At 39.8% G+C, this 20,033-nt stretch overlaps 1 protein-coding gene across 2 annotated transcripts in view; it reads right to left on the reverse strand.

Moving 5' to 3' along the window:
* ctnnal1 (catenin alpha-like 1) overlaps window positions 1-20,033 on the reverse strand; it is a 209,648-nt gene that overhangs the window by 52,766 nt on the left and 136,849 nt on the right. The window contains exons 12-13 of one of the 2 annotated variants that reach the window (XM_012964197.3): window positions 15,090-15,127; window positions 9,566-9,655 (exon numbers count right to left, since the gene is read on the reverse strand). In XM_012964197.3, coding sequence (XP_012819651.2) covers window positions 9,566-9,655; window positions 15,090-15,127 — 128 coding nt within the window. 2 annotated transcript variants of the gene reach the window in all.

The raw sequence follows: 20,033 nt of genomic DNA on the forward strand, positions 1-20,033 counted from the left end.
CAGCGCTTACTCCCTCCCTGGATGCACTCACCGCCTGGCCCTGGTCTGTCCACATGCAGCACAACAAGTAGTAAGTCGGAGGGTCACAGTCAGGACTGTGACTCCTCTCTCCTCACCGCCTGCCCCTGGCCTGGCCTCACACACTCTGCCCTGCTTTAGCCATATAATTTCATATTAAGTATATAGTAAGTCATCAGTATTTGGCTTTGGGAATTGATTTCTGGTTAATTACTTTCCTCCCAGCTCCCACCTCCACCTCCTACTATTGTGCAGTAAATTAGTCAGTTTTTATTTTATTTATTTATTTATTGTTTGTGCGTTTTATGCCTTATGTTTGCCTTATATATTGTTCTTTCTTAGAATCTTGGTTGAGCATGATGATTGGGGAATTGGGACCCAATCCAATATAACTTTTTTTCTAGTGCCTTTTTTCATTTTTCATATATCCATTGTGCATTATTTTTACTGTGGTTAACCGAGTGCTCCCTGGCTATTTCTACAGTTATTTTACTGGCAAATCTGAGGTTAATTGAGTGCTTCCTGGCTATTTCTACAGTTATTTTACTGGCAAGTCTGGGGTTAATTGAGTGCTTCCTGGCTATTTCTACAGTTATTTTGCTGGCAAGTCTGGGGTTAATTGAGTGCTTCCTGGTTATTTCTGCAGTGGTTCAGCTTCAGGTTAACTTTTAATATTATAGAATGGCCTATTCTTAGCAACTTTTTAATTGGTCTTCATTTTTTATTTTTCAGCTTTTAAATTGGGGACACTAACCCTGGCAGTCCATAAATGATTGTTCTGTGAGGCTGTTTCTTTTTATTACTTAACTTTCTATTTAGTCCCTTTTATATCCCAGTCTTTCATTAAAACCACTTCCTGGTTGCTAGGTTAAACTGGACCCTAGCAACCAGATGCTGCTGAAATTCCAAACTGGAGAGCTGCTGAATGAAAACCCAAATAATTAAAAAAAAAACACAAAATGAAGACCAATTGCAAATTGTCTCATAATAATATCTACATTATACTAAGTTTATTTAAAGGTGAACTGCTAAATGGGATTTTTGATAATGATATTTATGGTCATAGTATTTGGGTGGGTGGTAAAAAATTTGTTGCTGTGTTTATGTGTGGCAGTTAGCAGCGCAACTCATTCTTTTAACTGTTTCATGTTGGGAGGTATGCTGCCACAACTACTTTCAGTGTGTGAGTGTGTGTGATGCTATTGAGGGAACAAGCTGTTTGTGCAAGATTTGTTTCTGCTCTCAGTGGATGATATATTTGGTTGTCTAGTACTCACTGAATTAATATGCCGACTGTCACTGTCATGAAAATCAGGGAAAAAAACATAATATCTGAATGAAGAAACCACAGGAGAGTGGGTTTTGGTGCCCGAAGGCCTAAGCACTCTTATATTGGCCCCTTAAAGGGATGGTTCACCTTTAAGTTAACTTTTAGTATGTTGTAGCATGGCCAATTTTAAGCAAATTTTCAACTGGTCTTCATAATTCAAAAACTGTACAAAATAATTTGCCTTGTTCTTCGGACACTTTCCAGCTGCCAAAAAAAATATTGCTCTGTGAGGCTACAAATTTTATTGTAGTTACTTTTTATTACTTATCTTTCTATTCAGAACCTCTCATTCATATTTCAGTCTCTCATTGCAGCTCTACCTTAGCAAGTCCCGGTTGCTAAGGTAATTTGGACCCTAGGAACCAGATAACCGCTAACATAAAATAAAGACCCAGTCAAATGGATTTTTTTTTCTAATAAGTCAAAAATGTATCCTCTTATTTGGTACATACACCAGAACATTGCAGCTCGTCTGAACTTCTGCATAACTGATTTCTGCACAGTAGATCCCATTCCTTTGCAGGCTCTACACTGCATTACATAGGTTGATGGCAACAAACACTTGGTTAAATCTAAATATCTCGTGTTTCAGGGTCCACAACAATGCCACAACCAAAGCGAGCTAGAGATATTGGCAGAAAATACCTCAGTGGCAATATGAAAAGAAAAATAAGCAATACAAAAAAATCTGCTAATGAATGAAAAGCAAAAAGGTGCTCTAAATAAGTATTTGAGAAGACCTAATTCAGAGTTATGTGAAGAGGCAGACGCAGACCTTATAAAGGGAAGTGTTGAAAGAGAAAAAAATGTTTTACCAGAACCTGAAGATCCTACAGCAAGCAGCAGTGAAGCTCATGAAACAGATGATGACAAAGACGTATATCAAGAGGCTGATGTAACTTCCAATCAGAGTCAAGTCACAGAAGTCAGTGACATCAAGAATGCAGACCTTACAGAACAAGACCAAGGTTTAAACTTTTCCGTTTTAGAAAATCAAAATAATGTAACAGATCCAGCAACCTGGATCCAGCAACCTGGATCCAGCAATCTGTTTGACATGTGTGAGTGCAATTTCCAAATCTGCAGCATATTGTTTTTCAGCCAGTCTAAGAGCTTCTCAAATGAGGAAATACCTGTGCCAAGATCTACTGTGTTGCTCTGCAATTCTTTGCTAACAAAATTTACTTGAAATAATAAATCATGCCAGAGAACCAATGAAACAAGAAACTTGTAACTTTTGATGAGCTAATGATTCAGCTTCACTTCTTGCCTGAGCATAATCCGAAGTTTCTTCTATTTCTACAAGCGCATCATAGAAATTACCAGCTTGATACCTGACAGCCTTTACACTTTGCATTCAACACTCCCACCTTGTTTCACAGAGAGGCTTTACAGGAGACCATTCACATGCTTTTGAAAAACTGCCCATCTCTTTGTTGACGCAGAAAAAATTACATAAAGACGCTGAAGAGTTCCAAAAAAAGTCATTGTATCAGGGCAGGTTTTGGCCATATCTCCTAGGACTAGATTGTAATTGTGGCAAGCACATGGTGTAAAATGATGATGATTTTCTTGTAAAAGTCGAGCCTGAACACCTGATTTCTTTCCTCTCATGTTTGCCCCGTTGTCGTAGCCTTGACCACGTATATTTAAGTCCAATCCTAAGGTTTCAAGTTCCTTCTTAAGCACATTGTACAAGTTTTCTCCAGTGCTGCTCTTCACATCCAAAAACTTTATAAACTGTTCATAGATACCTGCTGGTGTATTAGGGAAAGCACCATCGGATACATATCTAATTGTCATGGACATTTGCTCTTGGTGGCTGATATCTGGTGTGCAATCAAGAATGACAGCAAAATACTTTGATGCTTTTATGCGATGAACTATGTTCTTTTGCACTGCATTTCCCATGATACTGATGAGTTCATTTTGAATACGTTTGCCAAGGTAGTGCTCATAAATTTCTTTGGAGGAAATTCGTCTAAGGTGATCTTGAATTACCGGATCAAATTTTCCTAACAATTCTAAAATCCCAAGGAAGTTGCCATTGTGTGAAGTTCCTAGCTGTTCAACAGAACCACAAAAGGCCAAATTACGCTCTGATAAAAACTGAACTACAGCAACTAATCTTTCATAAACTTGATGCCATCTCTTTTTTTTGTAATTGATCAGTTTCTGTTGGACCTTGTCAACAGTTTCTTCAGCACCAAGTCTTCTCTGAAGCTTGCAACAGTTTAGTGTAGCCACTAAATGAACTTTTGATTTTTCATGTTCTGCCAGTCTAGTGTGAATATTGGGCCAGTTGTTAAATCCAGTAGTACTTAATGCACTTTTCAAATCATTTTCAAAAAGGCGGCAATAAAAGCAGAATATTCTGTCTGTAGATGTCGAGTAAATGACCCACAGTCACAGTCGTTTTCTTTTGCAGTGGACTTGTCAAGTCTGTAAATTTAGCAGATATAGAAGGTCATATGCTGGAAATGGACGCGCTAAAGCCAATACTTCCATCTTCACTCTTTGGAAAGCCTTTGAAAATGTTGAAATTCCTTACTTTAAATGAAAGAGCTACTGCATTCCCAAATTTATTTATTGCTCAACGCATATTTTTGACAATACCAGTAACAGTTGTGTCAGGGGAAAGGAGTTTTTCCAAACTAAAACTGACATATCTAAGGTCAAACATGCTTCAAGAGAGACTCAACAGCCTTGCATTATTATCTATAGCATGTGATGAAACAAAGGACTTGTACTTTGACAGTATCTTGAAAGAATTTGCAGAGCAAAAAGCAAGAAAGATTTCTTTATAAGTAAGTATGTATGTTATGTTTATAAGTTCAAATATGGGGTTTTAGCCACTACTGGTTCAGTCTCTCTGAGGATTCAGTTCCACACTCCACTTCTGGAGGAAATACCCTTTCCCAGCCTACCTGCCCCAAAGTACCTCTCCCTTTGGAATAGGCAGTTGCTCCCACGTAGCAGGCACACGAGAAACACCTGCATAATAACTATTCTGTTTATATTACCTTGTCAACTCATATATATATATATATATATATAGTCAACTTGACAATTGTTGTAAAAAATATTCAACTGCTGAAGATAAAGTTCACCACTGCTTTTCTTCAGCTGCTCTATAAATTGCTTTTAGTTATTCTATTACCTATACAAATGACTTTTCACCATCATTTCTATATTCCTAGTAATGTATAAAACTAAAATATATTAAATAATAAGAGAGATTTAGTTAGAAATAATGGGAAAATTACTTCCCCAAGGCTGTGGGTTCTACATATAGTAAAGGAAACTGAAATTTGCTGACTTATTTCCTTTCAATTGGCCACTGCATACTTTATCTGATAACCCATTTTTTGATATACATAATCTCTTTTCCTTCAACAGATGTTTCCTCCTGATGCCAGCAGTTTTTAAGAATGGGATCATTTTGACAACCCCTCAATAAGTTCTTAAAAGGCATTAAAATAACAATATCGGCACATGTTAATTGCACTCTATTGATGCTTATTTTGAGTTTCAAGCACCCACAGTTCTGACTAATGGTGGCAAGATTAGATTGGCTTTGGCTTGTATTAAATTTCCGTTGCATGTAGTTATCAGACTTCCCCTTGGCAAAGATTAATATGCCCTGGAACTTGTAAAGTAATCAGAGCTGACAAATGCAAGCGTTTCCAGATGGCTGGGCTAACACTTGAAATCAGCATATCATGCTGTTGATATACTCCTTCTTAGCACAGGGAAGGAAAAGGAAATATGCTGGCGATAGACAACATTTAGGGGCCTATTTAGTATGCTGTGTAAAATGAAATTCGCAGAAAAAACAATGTAAAAAGCTGTGTAAAATAAATGTAGAAGTTTGCTTTCTGAACACCAGATTTTATGCCAATTTTACTTAAGTTACGGTGGAAGAAAACACACTTAAAAAAATTACACCAATTTTACACCTTTTTTTTTTCCAAGGTGAAGCCTGGCAAGGTATGCTGAATTTTGTTGCCATTTTTTTACACAGCATAATAAATTTGCCCCCCTTAGTGTTATACACTTAATTTCAGTAAAATACAGATGATTCATCAGCTGGGCTGGTTTCCAGCAGATAAGCATGGCTCTAAGTCTATGGGACTGATGTCTACTAACCCATAACCACCAGTTCTTTCTTTTTACACAGGTGAGACAGTAGATGCTACCTTGTGCTTGTTGTGAGTTACTAGAGCAGTAGCAAACTTTGAATATTTTATTACAGATTTGGCGACAAGTGAGGTCTTTTCTGCTTTAGGCTGAGAGCACATGGAGGATTCTTTTTGCAGGCTGAGAAGGCGGCGTGGAGAATTTTTTTGCAGGCTGAGAAAAGCAGATACACTCCCTTACGTACCTCAGTAAAACTGCACTGACAGGTACACCTTACGCCTGCAAAAGCAGGCATTTTCGAGCAGAGGTGGTAGCTGTGTGAATGCAGTTTTACTGAGGTATGTAAGGGAGCACATCCACTCCTCTGAACCTGCAAAAAAAAAAAAATGTACTGTGTGCCCCCACCCAGCCTTAGCTGTTTTGTTTCTTTAACTCATTACCTCCAGTAGCTGGCCATTTACAATATAAAGTAAGAATACATTTATTGGCTGTATCAGCTTCATTCAGCAAGAATGGGTAAAACACAGGACAATTATTACATTTACAGTTTGAAACCTTCCTCCCCTTGATCAACCCCTTTGTAGAAGCCCACCTATGATTTCCTAGCTACACTGTCCATTTCTTCTTCTAATTATTCTTCCAATATTGACCACACTCTTGTCATTTACAATCATCTAAGTGGTCTAAATACATTTCAAGATAGATAAACCTTTATGTGTCTTTTGGAGAAGGTGATGAGGAGACTAATAAGGTGGGAGATTTACTGATTAAAGAAAATAGAAAATGTTAACGAAAATCTAAATTTTTTTAGATGACACCATAAAACTGCTTCAGAAACAGGTGGAGAGGGAACTTGTCAATTTACAACAAACTCATAAAATTAGAAATAAAAAACAAAATCTTAATTGTGTAGATAGTATAGCCTTAGAAGGCCTCCAAAATAATGAAAATATAGTTATATATGCAGCAGACAAAGGTGGGTGTGCTGTAAGTCTGAATAGAATAGACTATTTTAATGAAGCTGAACGTTAATTACATGATGTGAATACTTACCAAATAAAAAGTAACCTGCCTAAGTATTTTCAAGAAGTTTTGAGAGAGAGATGTAATTACGGATGATACAGCTCTGTATCTTAAATTACAGTATCCAGTTTGTCCAATCTTTTATCATCTGCCAAAGATACACAAGTCAGACCACCCCTGGGGAAACCCAAAGTGCCAGGTATAGGCTCCCTGGGGAATTCAAATGCAACTCTTTCTCTTGTGTCACTTTAGACCACTTTTGTGGTCATGTATTACACATACTTTAGGTTTGGAAGCCCTCTCTTATTATTTAGACAAATACAGTCTGTTTTCTGACTCATTAAAAGAGTTCTTTAAGTTGGTTTGTATTAATATAATTAATCTGAGATTTAATAAACACAAACATCCTACATCTATGGTACTATTAGATATGTCTTTATTTGCAGTTGGTGAAATAATTAATACTTCTCTATTTAGGAAAGACTGTGCAGCCAACATGATTCTAAATGCTACCTCCTCACACGCCCACTATCTCATTAAAGGACAAGGAAAGTCTAACAAAAAGTTAAATTCAATAGACAGGCATACCTCTTGTGTCATGTGTAATGTGCAGTACTAGTGCTGCACATTCAGCTATTTAAACATTACCCAAATATCCCATAACGCAGCGCTCCTGCACTAATACCAATACCAATACATCGCAGCATGCACATTAGCAGGGCCGTTCTTACCAACTGCGGGGCCCAATTGGAACCATTTTTGCAGGGCCCAATTGGAACCATTTTTGCGGAGCCCCCTTAGTACATTGTGAATTATGCTTAGTACAGGGGAATCCCTATGCTGCCATAGTTATATAGTTTTTCAGGCTGTTCCTGCTGAATTGTGCTTAATACAGGCACACCTCCCAACATTTAAAAAATGTGAATAGGGACAAAAAGTTCTGCCGCACATAAAAAATTTTTTTTGCCATGCCCATGGAAAGAATGCAATTTGCCCTACTCCCATTATTCCCTGACTCACCCAACACTAGCAGAACAGAGCAGCACTGACCAGCTTTCATGTAGCCATCATATGGAGCAAACTTATGGGGCTGTTCCTGCTGAATTGTGCTTAGTACAGGGCAATCCCTATGCTGCCTTAGTTTTATGGTATCTCTCTGTACAGGCTATGAGCAAACTTAGGGGGCTGTTCCTGCTAATTGTGCTTAGTACAGGGGAATCCCCATGCTGCCCCCATAGTTTTATGGTATCTCTCTGTACAGGCTATGAGCAAACTTAGGGGGCTGTTCCTGCTGAATTGTGCTTAGTACAGGGAAATCCCTATGCTGCCCCCATAGTTTTATGGTATCTCTCTGTACAGGCTAAGAGCAAACTTAGGGGGCTGTTCCTGCTGAATTGTGCTGCTTTTAATCAAGAAGCATGGGAAATGGCTCATACAAAGCACTATAAGCAGCAATATAGCATAATCACTGGAAAATTCCTACTCCTGCATTTTCCTGCAGTTAAGGTGGAAATGGTGCTATGGGTGCCCTTGTCCTTACCCAATAGAACCAGTCCTCAGAACTATGGGGGCAGCATAGGGATTTCCCTGAGCACAGAGGTTCAAAGTTAATACTCTGTGCAAACTGTCCAATCACATTGCAGCACAGCCCCCTGTGAAGGAGTTCTCCTCTCGTGTAGATAAGATAAGTCCGTGCACAGAATTTTTTTAAAAAAATAACTCAGCGGGGGAGAAATGAGTTTCAATGTCTGTGGAAGGGAAGGGAGGGGGGAGTAAAAGCTGCTGTTTGTCAATGCAGCGCGGGGCCCCCATTAGCGCGGGGTTTGATTGGGCACAATTGGTCCAATCAGCCTAGGACCGGTCCTGCGCATTAGCTAGACTAAGCAGTGAATGCACATAACTTAGATCACAATTCCTGCAATTCCCACCCATTTCAGCACACAATAGCAACTGAGTCACATGGTTGCTATGCTGCAGAAAGTAGGAAGTCATACACTGCTCGGCAAGGGCTTTGTACTTTTTACTTTCTTAGCACCAATCTGTGTGTTTGTGTGTGTTGGGTGTGGCCTCCTGTCCTGCCTTGTATCCAGAATATGTATATTGGGACTATATTAGATTCTCCTTCTTCTGTGTGCTCCTCAGATAATCCTGTAACCTGTGTATTGACTTTTAGCCCATAATATAATGAGATAGTGATGATTATTAAAAAAATAGCTATTTTACAAACCAATCCTTTATTGGATAGGGTTTTACAAATGGTTTTTTTTTTATTTCTAAAAAATCCCGTACTCTTGGGAATATTTTGTCTCCAAGTGATATTCATACTCCATCCAATGAAAATAAAATGTGGCTTATATTTAAAGATTCTTTTGAATGTGGTGCTCGTAGATGCATAACTTGCAAATATATTAAGGAAGGAGATACTTTTTCTATTAATTTTACTGGAAAAACATTTAAGAACAAGCAATATATTAATTGCAATACACATTATGTGATCTAACTTATTTCTTGTAAAAAATGTGGGAAACAATACACAGGACAGACAGACAGCCTTAAAAGATGGAATACGTGAGTATAGTAATAATATAAAATGTAAATCAGTGACTTACGTAGCAAAACATCTTCTTGAGTGTTCTCTCTCTCTAACTTGGATTTTTTTTATGGTTCAAGGTATTACTTCGGGTAGGAGAGCAGGTGATTTAACCAAGAATTTTCCATTAAAAAAATGGATTATTACTCTCACTATCCATTTGGCATGAATGGCAATTATGATTTTTTCATAACATTGTTTTTAAATAAGATTTATAATTTTGCCTTAAAAGTATTTGCCCGATGCTTTTACATTACATCTGATCCATTATGTTTCTCTATGGGGGACATATTTTGTATGCACCAACGCTCTTACTTTACAAATTTGTGGCAAGCCATTTGGGAATTTATACTGGGGTGAGAATAAATCAAAAATACATACAATCGGGGATTGTGTTTACTACTTCTAAATATCTAAATCCTTTGTAAGTCAGTGGGAATATGACTTCTTTTTTGTCTGCTTACTGTTTGATGTTTCTTGAGACCTCTTTGATGATAGAAAATGTTCAAAGTTATCAAGAAGATCCCTTGGTCAATCAGGCCAGTAGTAGTAGCCTTTAGGAACAGCAAAAGGGGAAGAAACCACTTACAAAAGCAGAGTACTGAGCAGATAAGTCAGTACATTTGGTCTGTTAAGACAGCATCATCCTGCCTGCCTGCCTGCTTTATTTTGACTCTGTAGCACAGGGGTCCCCAACCCTTTTCACCCATGAGCCACATTCAAATCTAAAATGAGTTGGGGAGCAGCACAAGCATGAAAAAGCTTCATGGGGGTGCTAAATAATAACTGTGATTGGCTATTTGGTAGACCCTATGTGGACTGCCAGCCTACAGGAGGCTCTGTTTGGCAGTTCACCTGGTTTTCATACAACAAAAACTCACCTTCAAGTCAGGAATTTGAAAATAAGCCCTTGCTTTGAGGCCACTGGGAGCAACATCCAAGGGGTTGGTGAGCAACATGTTGCTCACTAGCCAATAGTTGGGGATCACTGCTGTAGCAGGTTATGATTAAACATTTAACTGGCCTACTGCTGCAAACTATATTGTGAATCAATTAGATATTAGTAGATATCCTGTACTCTATTTTGAGTTTACTGTATTTCTTCTATTAGCAAGTAAATTACATTACTGTAAGCGAAGTACACTTATGTGTGTAAATACGGCACCACTAATATGGTGTGAGACTTGTCATGTGTCATACCGTATTTTTCGGACCATAAGACGCACTTTTTTTCCCCCAGAAGTGGGGGGAAAAAGTCCCTGCGTCTTATGGTCCAAATATAGCCTACAGATATACTTTAAAAAAAGGTTTTTTACTTGCCCGTGTGGTCTCTGTGCAGGGCCCTCCTCTATATACCGGCGCTTAGCTCTGGCGCTGTGCGCATGCACAATGACGCGCATGCCCATACGCATGCGCGTCATTGTGCATGTGCACAGCGCCAGAGCTAAGCGCCGGTATATAGAGGAGGGCCCTGCACAGAGACCACACGGGCAAGTAAAAAACCTTTTTTAAAGTATATCTGTAGGCTATATCAAACTAAGGCAGCCAGAGGGACAGAGGCGCTGTGGTGCGGCGCGGAAAACCATCCTGAGGCCTGAGCAGGTAGGCTGCTTTTACAGGAAATGGGGGCAATTCTTGATTGCTGCTGCTGGTACAGATGGGGGCAATATGTTGGGTGCTGCTGGTACAGGTTGGGTTTTAATGCACATAAAATATTTTAGGACACTATTTGTTTCAGAATCTTTTTTTCTTCATTTCCGGTCCGGTGCGTCTTATGGTCCGAAAAATACGGTATATGCTAATTTGCCCGGAATGTAAAGTAATAAATGACTTTAGGCACAAGTAAATGCTGTTAGCACCTCTGAGAATGCATGATGTATAGTACAACATAGGACAGCTGATAAAGTATAACATATGAGTTGTAAAAGATAAGTAGTCATTGAACAAACAGTATGTTGTAAATGATGTCATAAACAGTTGACAAAAAGTAGCAAACCAGTAACTTTGGCTCTATGTCCATTAATTTAATTTATCAGAATCACTGTTCCTACGGCCTCACCATGGGCCTGAACTATACATCTTACAGTGGTACTTTCTAATAAAATACTACAAATAAAAACGTTATTGCAGGATAGGCTTATTAATGGAGAACTTTAGAAATGTGTGCGCATGCGTGAGCGTGCAGCAGCTTGGTGCAGTTGCTCTTGGATCGTTAGTGTGTTTATTTTTATTATATTTTCTTTTTATTATTTATTTAGAATTTTATTTTGTACTTATTAAGGAAAGTCACCCTTTCATATCATGCGTTTTGAAGGCGTTATTGTCTTTAGTTATGTAATTTTAATCCTAATTACATGCTTGGCGTTCCGGGTGATCAGTGCACAACAGCAAGGAGGCGGCTCCTTTGTATTCACCAGGGAACAGCTGATTGCACTGAAGACGGCCGGCACTAGAGATCTGATCTTGTATAAGATTTTGAACATTCCAAAGGAGATACGGAGGAGGACGCTAAGGGGTTGTAGAGGTGGAAGGAAGTGGCGTGGAGGAGTGAAAGAGGAAGAGAAACGGGCGGCGTATAAGGAAAGGATGAGAACTTATAAGCCGTATGTCCCGTCTCTCATAATGGGCAATGTGAGATCTTTGGATAATAAGATGGATGAGCTGACCGCTTTGGTAAGGACTGAAAACATCTTCCGTGAGTGCAGTCTGATGTGTTTTACAGAGACTTGGTTACATAGTAATGTGCCTGATTCTAATATTACTCTGGACGGCTACAGTGCTATACGGAGTGACAGGACGTGGAGGGAGAGTGGAAAGAGGAAAGGAGGGGGGCTGGTTGTCTACATTAACAATATGTGGTGTAACCACGGCCATGTGACTGTTAAGGAGTGTGTTTGTAGTCCAGATATTGAACTGTTGGCTGTTGGACTTCGCCCATATTATTTACCAAGAGAATTTTCTCAAGTGATAATAACTGCTGTGTATATCCCTCCATCCGCGAATGCCGCTGTTGCGTGTGATGTTATTTATTCTGTAACTGCCAAACTCCAGACACGTCACCCTGATGCCTTTCTCTTGATCTCCGGTGATTTTAATCATACATCGCTGACCAAGACTATTCCCACTTTCCCTCAATATGTGGATTGTCACACTAGGGGGAAGAGGTCATTAGATCTGCTGTATGCTAATGTTAAAGGTGCGTACGGTGCTGTAGCACTCCCCCCCCTGGGGAGGTCGGATCACAGCTTGGTCCACCTCATGCCAATATATAAACCTGTGGTTCAGAGACAGCCTGCCATAGTGAGGAGTGTAAGAAAGTGGTCAGAAGGAGCCATCGCTATGTTACAGGATTGTTTTGAGGCCACAGACTGGGAGGTTCTTAGTGCACCATATGGTGAGGACATTGATGGAATGACGGATTGCATTACGGAGTATATTAACTTTTGTGTTGACGTCTGTGTGCCGCTGAGAGATATTTGCTGCTTCTCTAATAATAAACCTTGGGTTACCAAGAATATTAAGGCGTGTCTAAACGCAAAAAAAAGTGCTTTTAGGTCGGGTGATAGGGAAGCGGTGAAGAAGGCTCAGAAAATGTTAACTGGTAAAATTAAGGAGGGGAAGGAGTCATATAGGAGAAAACTGGAACAAAGGCTGAATCAGAATAACACGAGAGAGGTGTGGAGGGGCATGAGGAGCATCACTGGCTATAAGACAAGTGGCCAGGCTATTGAGGGGAATGTGGAACGTGCAAATGACCTCAATACCTTTTTTAATAGATTTGATGTCCCTTTGTCTCATACCTCTCCCAGCTTTAGCCGTAATCCACATTTTACTGCTCCTAGGTCTCCCCCTACACAGGGAACAGCAACAGTCAGTACTTCTGTACTCCCAGTAATTAATATCACAGTAGAGCAGGTTAAATATGGCCTGAGTAAAATTAGTCCTACAAAAGCTGTAGGTCCGGATAAGATCATTCCGATTGTCCTGAAATCGTGTGCTCCTCAATTATGTGGTGTCCTTCAGTATCTCTTCAGCCTGAGGTTGTCTTTACAGAGGGTTCCTGCACTGTGGAAAACATTGTGTATTGTGCCGGTACCTAAAATACCACGTCCTTGTGCCCAGAATGATTTTAGGCCTGTTGCTTTAACATCGCATATTATGAAGGTGTTTGAGAGACTGATCCTGGATGCATTCCGTCCTTTGGTGAAGTTCTCTCTGGACCCTCTTCAGTTTGCCTATCAGCCGTTCATGGGAGTTGAGGATGCCATAATACACTTGTTACATCGTACTTACTCTCACCTTGATAAGTCTAGGACCACCGTAAGGATGATGTTCTTTGACTTCTCCAGTGCCTTTAATACCATTCAACCGGCAGTATTGGGGGAGAAATTAAGGAACATAAACATCGATATCCGCTTGGTCTCATGGATTATGGATTATTTGACCTGTCTTCCTCAATATGTCCCGACTACAGAACTGTGTGTCTGAGACCCTGATCGGTAGTACGGGAGCTCCCCAGGGGACCGTACTGTCTCCGTTTCTTTTTACACTTTATACATCCGACTTTAGATATAACTCGGAGTCATGCCATCTGCAGAAGTTTTCTGATGACTCTGTGGTTGTTGGGTGTATAAAGGAGGGCGATACCTCTGAGTACAATCTGTAGTGGATGACTTTGTTTCTTGGTGTGAGTGTAATTACTTACAACTGAACATCAGTAAAACCAGGGAGATGGTTGTAGATTTTGGGAGAAGCAAGACTCATGTGACTCCTATATCTGTCAAGAGGGAGATAGTGGATATGGTTTCTGATTATAAATATCTGGGAGTCCACTTGGACAATAAACTTGATTGGTCACTTAACACAATGGCACTCTATAAAAAAGGGCAGAGTCGGTTGTACTTTTTTGCGGAGGCTCAGGTCCTTTAACGTCTGTAGCATTATGTTTTATGAAACCGTTGTGGCGAGTGTCATTTTTTACGCGGTGGTCTGTTGGGGTGGTAATATTAAGGTATCGGACAAGAACAAACTGGATAAGCTTATTAAAAAGGCCGGAGGATGCAATAGCTAAGAGAAGGATTTTATGTAAAGTACAATCCATTGTGAATAATCCCTCTCACCCGCTATATAGTGTTTTTGCTGAGCAGAAGAGTAGTTTTAGCCAGAGACTGATTACTTTTAGGTGCTCTACAGAGCGACACAGGAGATCTTTTCTCCATACGGCTATAAAAATGTATAATTCCTCTCTCTCTCTGTATTTTTTATACACATATATAATACCCATAAGTGGTTGCTTGTAGGTTTATTATCTGTGTAATATGTTTTAGGAAGGGTTTTTCTTTCTTATTTATTTACTATTTTTTATTTATTAGATAATTGGGAGCACCTGTAACCGAGCATAAACAATTTCCCTTTGGGATTAATAAAGTCTTTTGAATTGAATTTGAATTGAAAGAATGTATTTTCTTAATAAAAATTCTTCTGTTACTGGAAAAAAATCTGGACCGGTACAAATACATCTTGTTAGCTCTGCTGAATTAAACATGTACAAATACTTATTCCCACAATATGTTTAAAAGTTTCTTTTTTATTATCGTTTAATTTAAGTACCAATTTAAGCAACAATGCCTATATTATTTATTTCTTTTTTAAAAGTGTTCATTATTAGCATCAATACATGGCATCCCATGAAATGGTCCCTCTCGCATACACAAAACACTCAAAGGTCAGTGTTATCATGTGTCAATTAACTTGCCTGTATGTGGGAGAAGAATTGGAGTACTTAAAAGGGACTGACAGACATTAGGAGAACATCCAAACTTTTGCAGAATCACAATCAGGACCACTGAGCACCCATGCTACCCTACATAAATTAAAGATTTAACAACCATTTTTTCTATGGTATTATTGCCAAACCTCCAGTCTTTAAAAACAAATCAGATTTTTAACCATTAGATATAAAACCAAGCAAGACAATGTATAGCTTACCCCTGGTCTTGGAAGTGAAAGATAGGCACGCTTTTCTCCTGGAAGAGATAAAAGTGTAAACATTAGCAGAATACTTGCATTCTTTGTCTAATCATCATTTATTTATATAGCGCCACACCTTGTGTTTTTCAATTCACGAAAAAGTCGCAAAGTACCGATCATTACGAAAAAAACGCATTCGGACGCTTTTTTCGGACGTTTGTGGATTAGTAAATGTGCCCCTATGAGTCAGCTTCCTGCTGATTGGTTCAGATCCACATTCCTAAGGGGGGGGTGAGTTCTTAGCATTCCTGAGGGAGGGGGAAGCAGCAGAGAGGAGAGAGCTGAAAGCTGCATGTCTAGTAAAATATATATTTTAAAATACATTTTTCCTTAGTAATAATATTAAACCTAGAGCTATTGGGAGGCCTGGCACTGTGTCCCAGAGCAAAATGGAATGTGATATGGCCTTTATATCCCTCCCTCATATGATGGCAACCTAATATATTAGCCAGTGCCACTTTAATTGTATTAACACAGAATAATACTGCCTGTTTGGTAGGCAGCCACTTGTCTACTTGGTTTATGTTGACAGATCCAATAAAAGTAATTTTTGGCACAGTTTGTTTTTGTTTCCATGGTGAAAAAATATGTTACATTTAATGGTGTGGGTGTCGCATACTGCTATTTGTCACTGTGTCCCACTTATGATGAATAATCAGACTTTGGACCTTGGATCACTGCACCACTGTGTTTCACATGCTTGGCTAGAGAGAAAAAAGACAGGGAGGGAGCATCACTAAAAAAAAACTTGAACTTTAAGGAAAGTTAAGCAAAGTAATAAAGTTAGATTGCATTTTTTTACTGCAGCAGATTCAGCCTGGGTTGATGTTATACAGCTACTTTATCATTATTTGATTATTTGCCAATTTTTTTGCCAAAAATCAGGGCTATATTTTAGGTTTTATAGAAGAAAACTAATTTTACCCAGTCACATGTAAATAACATGCTACCCAACCATTATCATATTTGTGAAAGGATAAGGCACATTAGTTGGCTAGTAGACTGTGAACACTATGATTCTGAAAGAGTAGTAGAGAAGAGAACAGCTAACCCGGTCCAAAAATGTAGCCTTGTCCAGTCCTAATGCTTCTGACAGTGTATGCATACCTCCCAATTGTCCCGATTTTCACAGGACAGTTCCGATTATAACAGCTTAGCCTGAAAAGTCTCTCATTTCTCTTTGATCTCCTGCGCTGAATGTTAAAAAAGTGACAAAGTTTCTCAAACTTAAAGGAGAAGGAAAGGTAAAAACTAAGTAAGCTTTATCAGAAAGGTCTATGTAAATACAGCCATAAGCACTCACAGAAACGCTGCACTGAGTTCTCTGACAAAAGAAGCAGGATTTGTTGTCTCTTTGTTTTCCTGTGCCAGAGACACGCAGCCAGGGCCAGATTTCAAACCCAGGCGCCCCGAGGCCGCCCCCCCAATCGCACCCCGCATGCGGCCCCTAAATTTGTGCCGCCCTAGGCCTGGCCTTTGTGGCCTCGCCACAAATCGGGGCCTGCACACAGCTCTCTCCCCTCTCCTGCTCCCCCCTCCCTCAAGAATGCTAAGAACTCACTCTCCCCCCGTGGATCTGAGCCAATCAGCAGTAAGCTTCCTCATAGTCTTACTAACTGAGCATGTACACAGGTCTTGGTCTTGCTGCAGGAGCGATGCATTATGGGAACTTTCTTTACAGACCTCAGAGTTTTTTTTCCCTATGAGGCTTTTGATCATCTGAACGGGAGAAATATGGGGAGACTTAAGGGCACTTTAGAGAGAACTGAAGGTATGCCTGCAGCTTGAGATTAACTCTTTATTAGCCTTTCCTTTTCCTTTTTTTTTGCCGAGAATATGCCCCGCTACTCTACATTTGCCCCTGCACACAAATGAATGAAATACGCTCGGGTGCAGGCACATGTAGCTGATATCTGCCAAAAAACGAGAGACTTTGTATCTTCAGCAGATATCGGCTACATGTGCCTGCATCCAAGCGTATTTCATTCATTCAGGTGCAGGCACAGGTAGGAGGGTATGGCGGTATTTCCGGCAAACAATTTTTGGCTTGCCGAAAATATACACCATACGCTCAGTGTGGCATCAGCCTAAGATAAGAATAGTTAAGAATTGTAACTAATAAGCTAAAAAGGTCTCTTGGGGGAACTGAGACTTGCAGCTTAAAAGGCAATTTTAGCTTTTTTAGCAAAACTGTAATTACACATAAAACAAGAGCTCAAAACCCCCAGAAATTTGTTCAAACTTTAAATAACCTGCCAAATTTTATTAAATTGGAGCGGTCACAAAAATTTAACCGTGCTACACACAGCATTTCTTTTTGTTCCTTTTTTCCATTTTCCAAATGTTGGGAGGTATGCTTTGGTAAGAGCATGTGTGTGTATATATATATATATATATATATATATATATATATATATATATACACATATACATATACATATATACACACACACACACACACGTATCATTCAAACCTTTTTGAACTTATAGACATCTATATCTATGAAGTCTGATAAAAGTTTGATCATCTGTCAGGCTGACATAAGGTGGCTATTGTGCTCCTTGACCAAGATTGAATTATTGAGCCAATTGGCCGACACAGTTACTTATCGTAAGCTTTGCAGGGACCCTGCTATTGAATATAAACACAAATTAGATGCTATGCTCTAAATAAGCCTAGGCTGGGTTTGGTTCAATGCCTCCAACTACTACGTATCCTAACATATACATGTAACACTTGCTTGGCTATGAATGGTTAAACCAGGCTAGTAGTTATATGGAGAGCATGTGTTACATGCGACTCTCTTTCTTAGGATGGGCCTTCGCTTAGGTGGAAGAGACCTAACCGGAGCTTAAGGGTGTAGTTGCACTACAACTCACTGTAGCTGTGCAGTTTAGTGCAGTAAATATGGATGCCAGAAAGGTACTTGCGGTGAACTATTAACAAGTTTATTGTCCAAGACAAGATGGATGCAGGGTTATCAGATTTACTCACAGGGTTACTCACATTTGCATGCAGATATAGATGGTATAATAAAGTACACTCTGAGGAAGAAGGGAGGATGTACACCGGTTTATCCCACCTCTTGGTAGAGTCAGGGCAGGGAAATACACCTTTCAGCCAATACCCCTTTGGAGGTAGTCTGGGTAGATATCTGCTCTTTCAGGTTGATAACCCCTAGCTTGAGAGTCCTCTGGGTGAGTAGGGATCAGGGTTTATTCTATGCCTGTCTCTATCTCTACTCCGTGGCCCTACACTGAGGCAACATTGCCAGATAGGAGAAATACTCCCATATCTAAAACTCTCCTTGATGGGGCTATTAGGACTGCCCTTGCTTACTAGAGCTAACTATGTCACTTTCCTAGAAAGTGTTTTGACAAAATCTGCTGTGCTGGCTAATTCCTCGTTCACGGGGCCCTGTCCCCTAATTTCTCCAGAGGGATGGTATCCTCTGGTGTACAATGGCTTCTGGGGCCTACTGTCTGCTCCCAGGCTCAATGGAGTGTTGCTTGGAAGGCAGCCTGCAGCCAAAGAGGAAGTCGCACCCTCCTGCTAGACACTATATCAGTCTGCAGGAGGCGTGTACAACCAGACTAAACCTATATAGTGTTTTAAACTGTAACCTGAGTACAGAGGCTTTGCCCAATAACAGAAAAGATGTGAAAAGGTAGGGTTTAAAGCCATAGGGAGCTTAACCCTATGGGTCCCTACATACACCATCCCTAAGATCCACAAATCCACTACATACCCACCTGGCAGACCCATTATCATGGCCAGGGCCTCTTTGTTCCAGTCTGTTGCCAATTATCTTGACTATTTTTTACAATCCAGTATCAAATCCATGGACTCTTGTTTATGCAACAGTACCCACCTGATTAACCTAATGATTAATCTACTACAGGATTTGTCCATTGTGCCTCCTGGTATCTTTGGATGTTGCCAGCCTATACACTATCATTCCACTTAAAGGTGGTCATACATGACAGATTTCAGCTGCCAATTCGGGTCCTTCAGACCAATTCTGAATTGGTCTGAAGATACACCTCCCTCAATTTTCGCCAATACCTTTTACCTAGACAGCAAGGAGATAAGAAATGCCTTGATGGACAGATGGGAAATAGTTAGATCAGACTGTACGCTTACAGGGATTTCAAAAACAACTATGGGCTACCAGAGGGCCAGAAACATAGGTGATTTACTTATGGTAAAGGACCTCAAACCAACAGAAAATCCCCCACTTGGTTGAGTATGTTGAGCTAACTTGGCTGCTATAAATGCAATGGTTGTCTTACTTGTGGCGGGATGTGCAGGGGTCTGTATTCAGTCACCCACACACTGGTCATCACTATAAGGCTAGATATAGACTGTTATGTTTAAGCACATTTGTGGTGTCTTGATGCCCCTGTGGCTCCACAAGGCCTAACATTCGCTACCACAATTTTGGCACATTACCTTCTTCCTACTGTGTCTCACCCAACCACTTAGATTGTAAGCTCTACGGGGCAGGGACCTCCTTCCTACTGTGTCTCATACCACATGGCACTTATTCCCTGTGCATTTATATATATTTATTGTATTTATTTATTATAACACTTGTCCTTCCTGTGTGTAATTTTGTTTTTTGTAAGATTGTACAGCGCTGCGTACCCTTGTGGCGCTTTATAAATAAAGTTATACATACATACATCCATGATTTTGTGCCTCCAAAAAGTAGGGAGGTGACAGAAATTTTAAACTCTTGGGACTAAAGAACAGGTGGATTTCTAAACTAGACACTTTAGCCCCTAGGGGCCTGAATAAACACTTGCCTTTTTTGCCATTTTTATTTAATTGGCTGCTATAATTATACCTTGGGGGTTACTGAAATAATATCCTTTGATCTGAGTATGGACTAACACATG

The sequence above is a fragment of the Xenopus tropicalis genome, chromosome 6, assembly GCF_000004195.4.
Source record: "Xenopus tropicalis strain Nigerian chromosome 6, UCB_Xtro_10.0, whole genome shotgun sequence".
Taxonomy (NCBI): Eukaryota; Metazoa; Chordata; class Amphibia; order Anura; family Pipidae; genus Xenopus; species Xenopus tropicalis.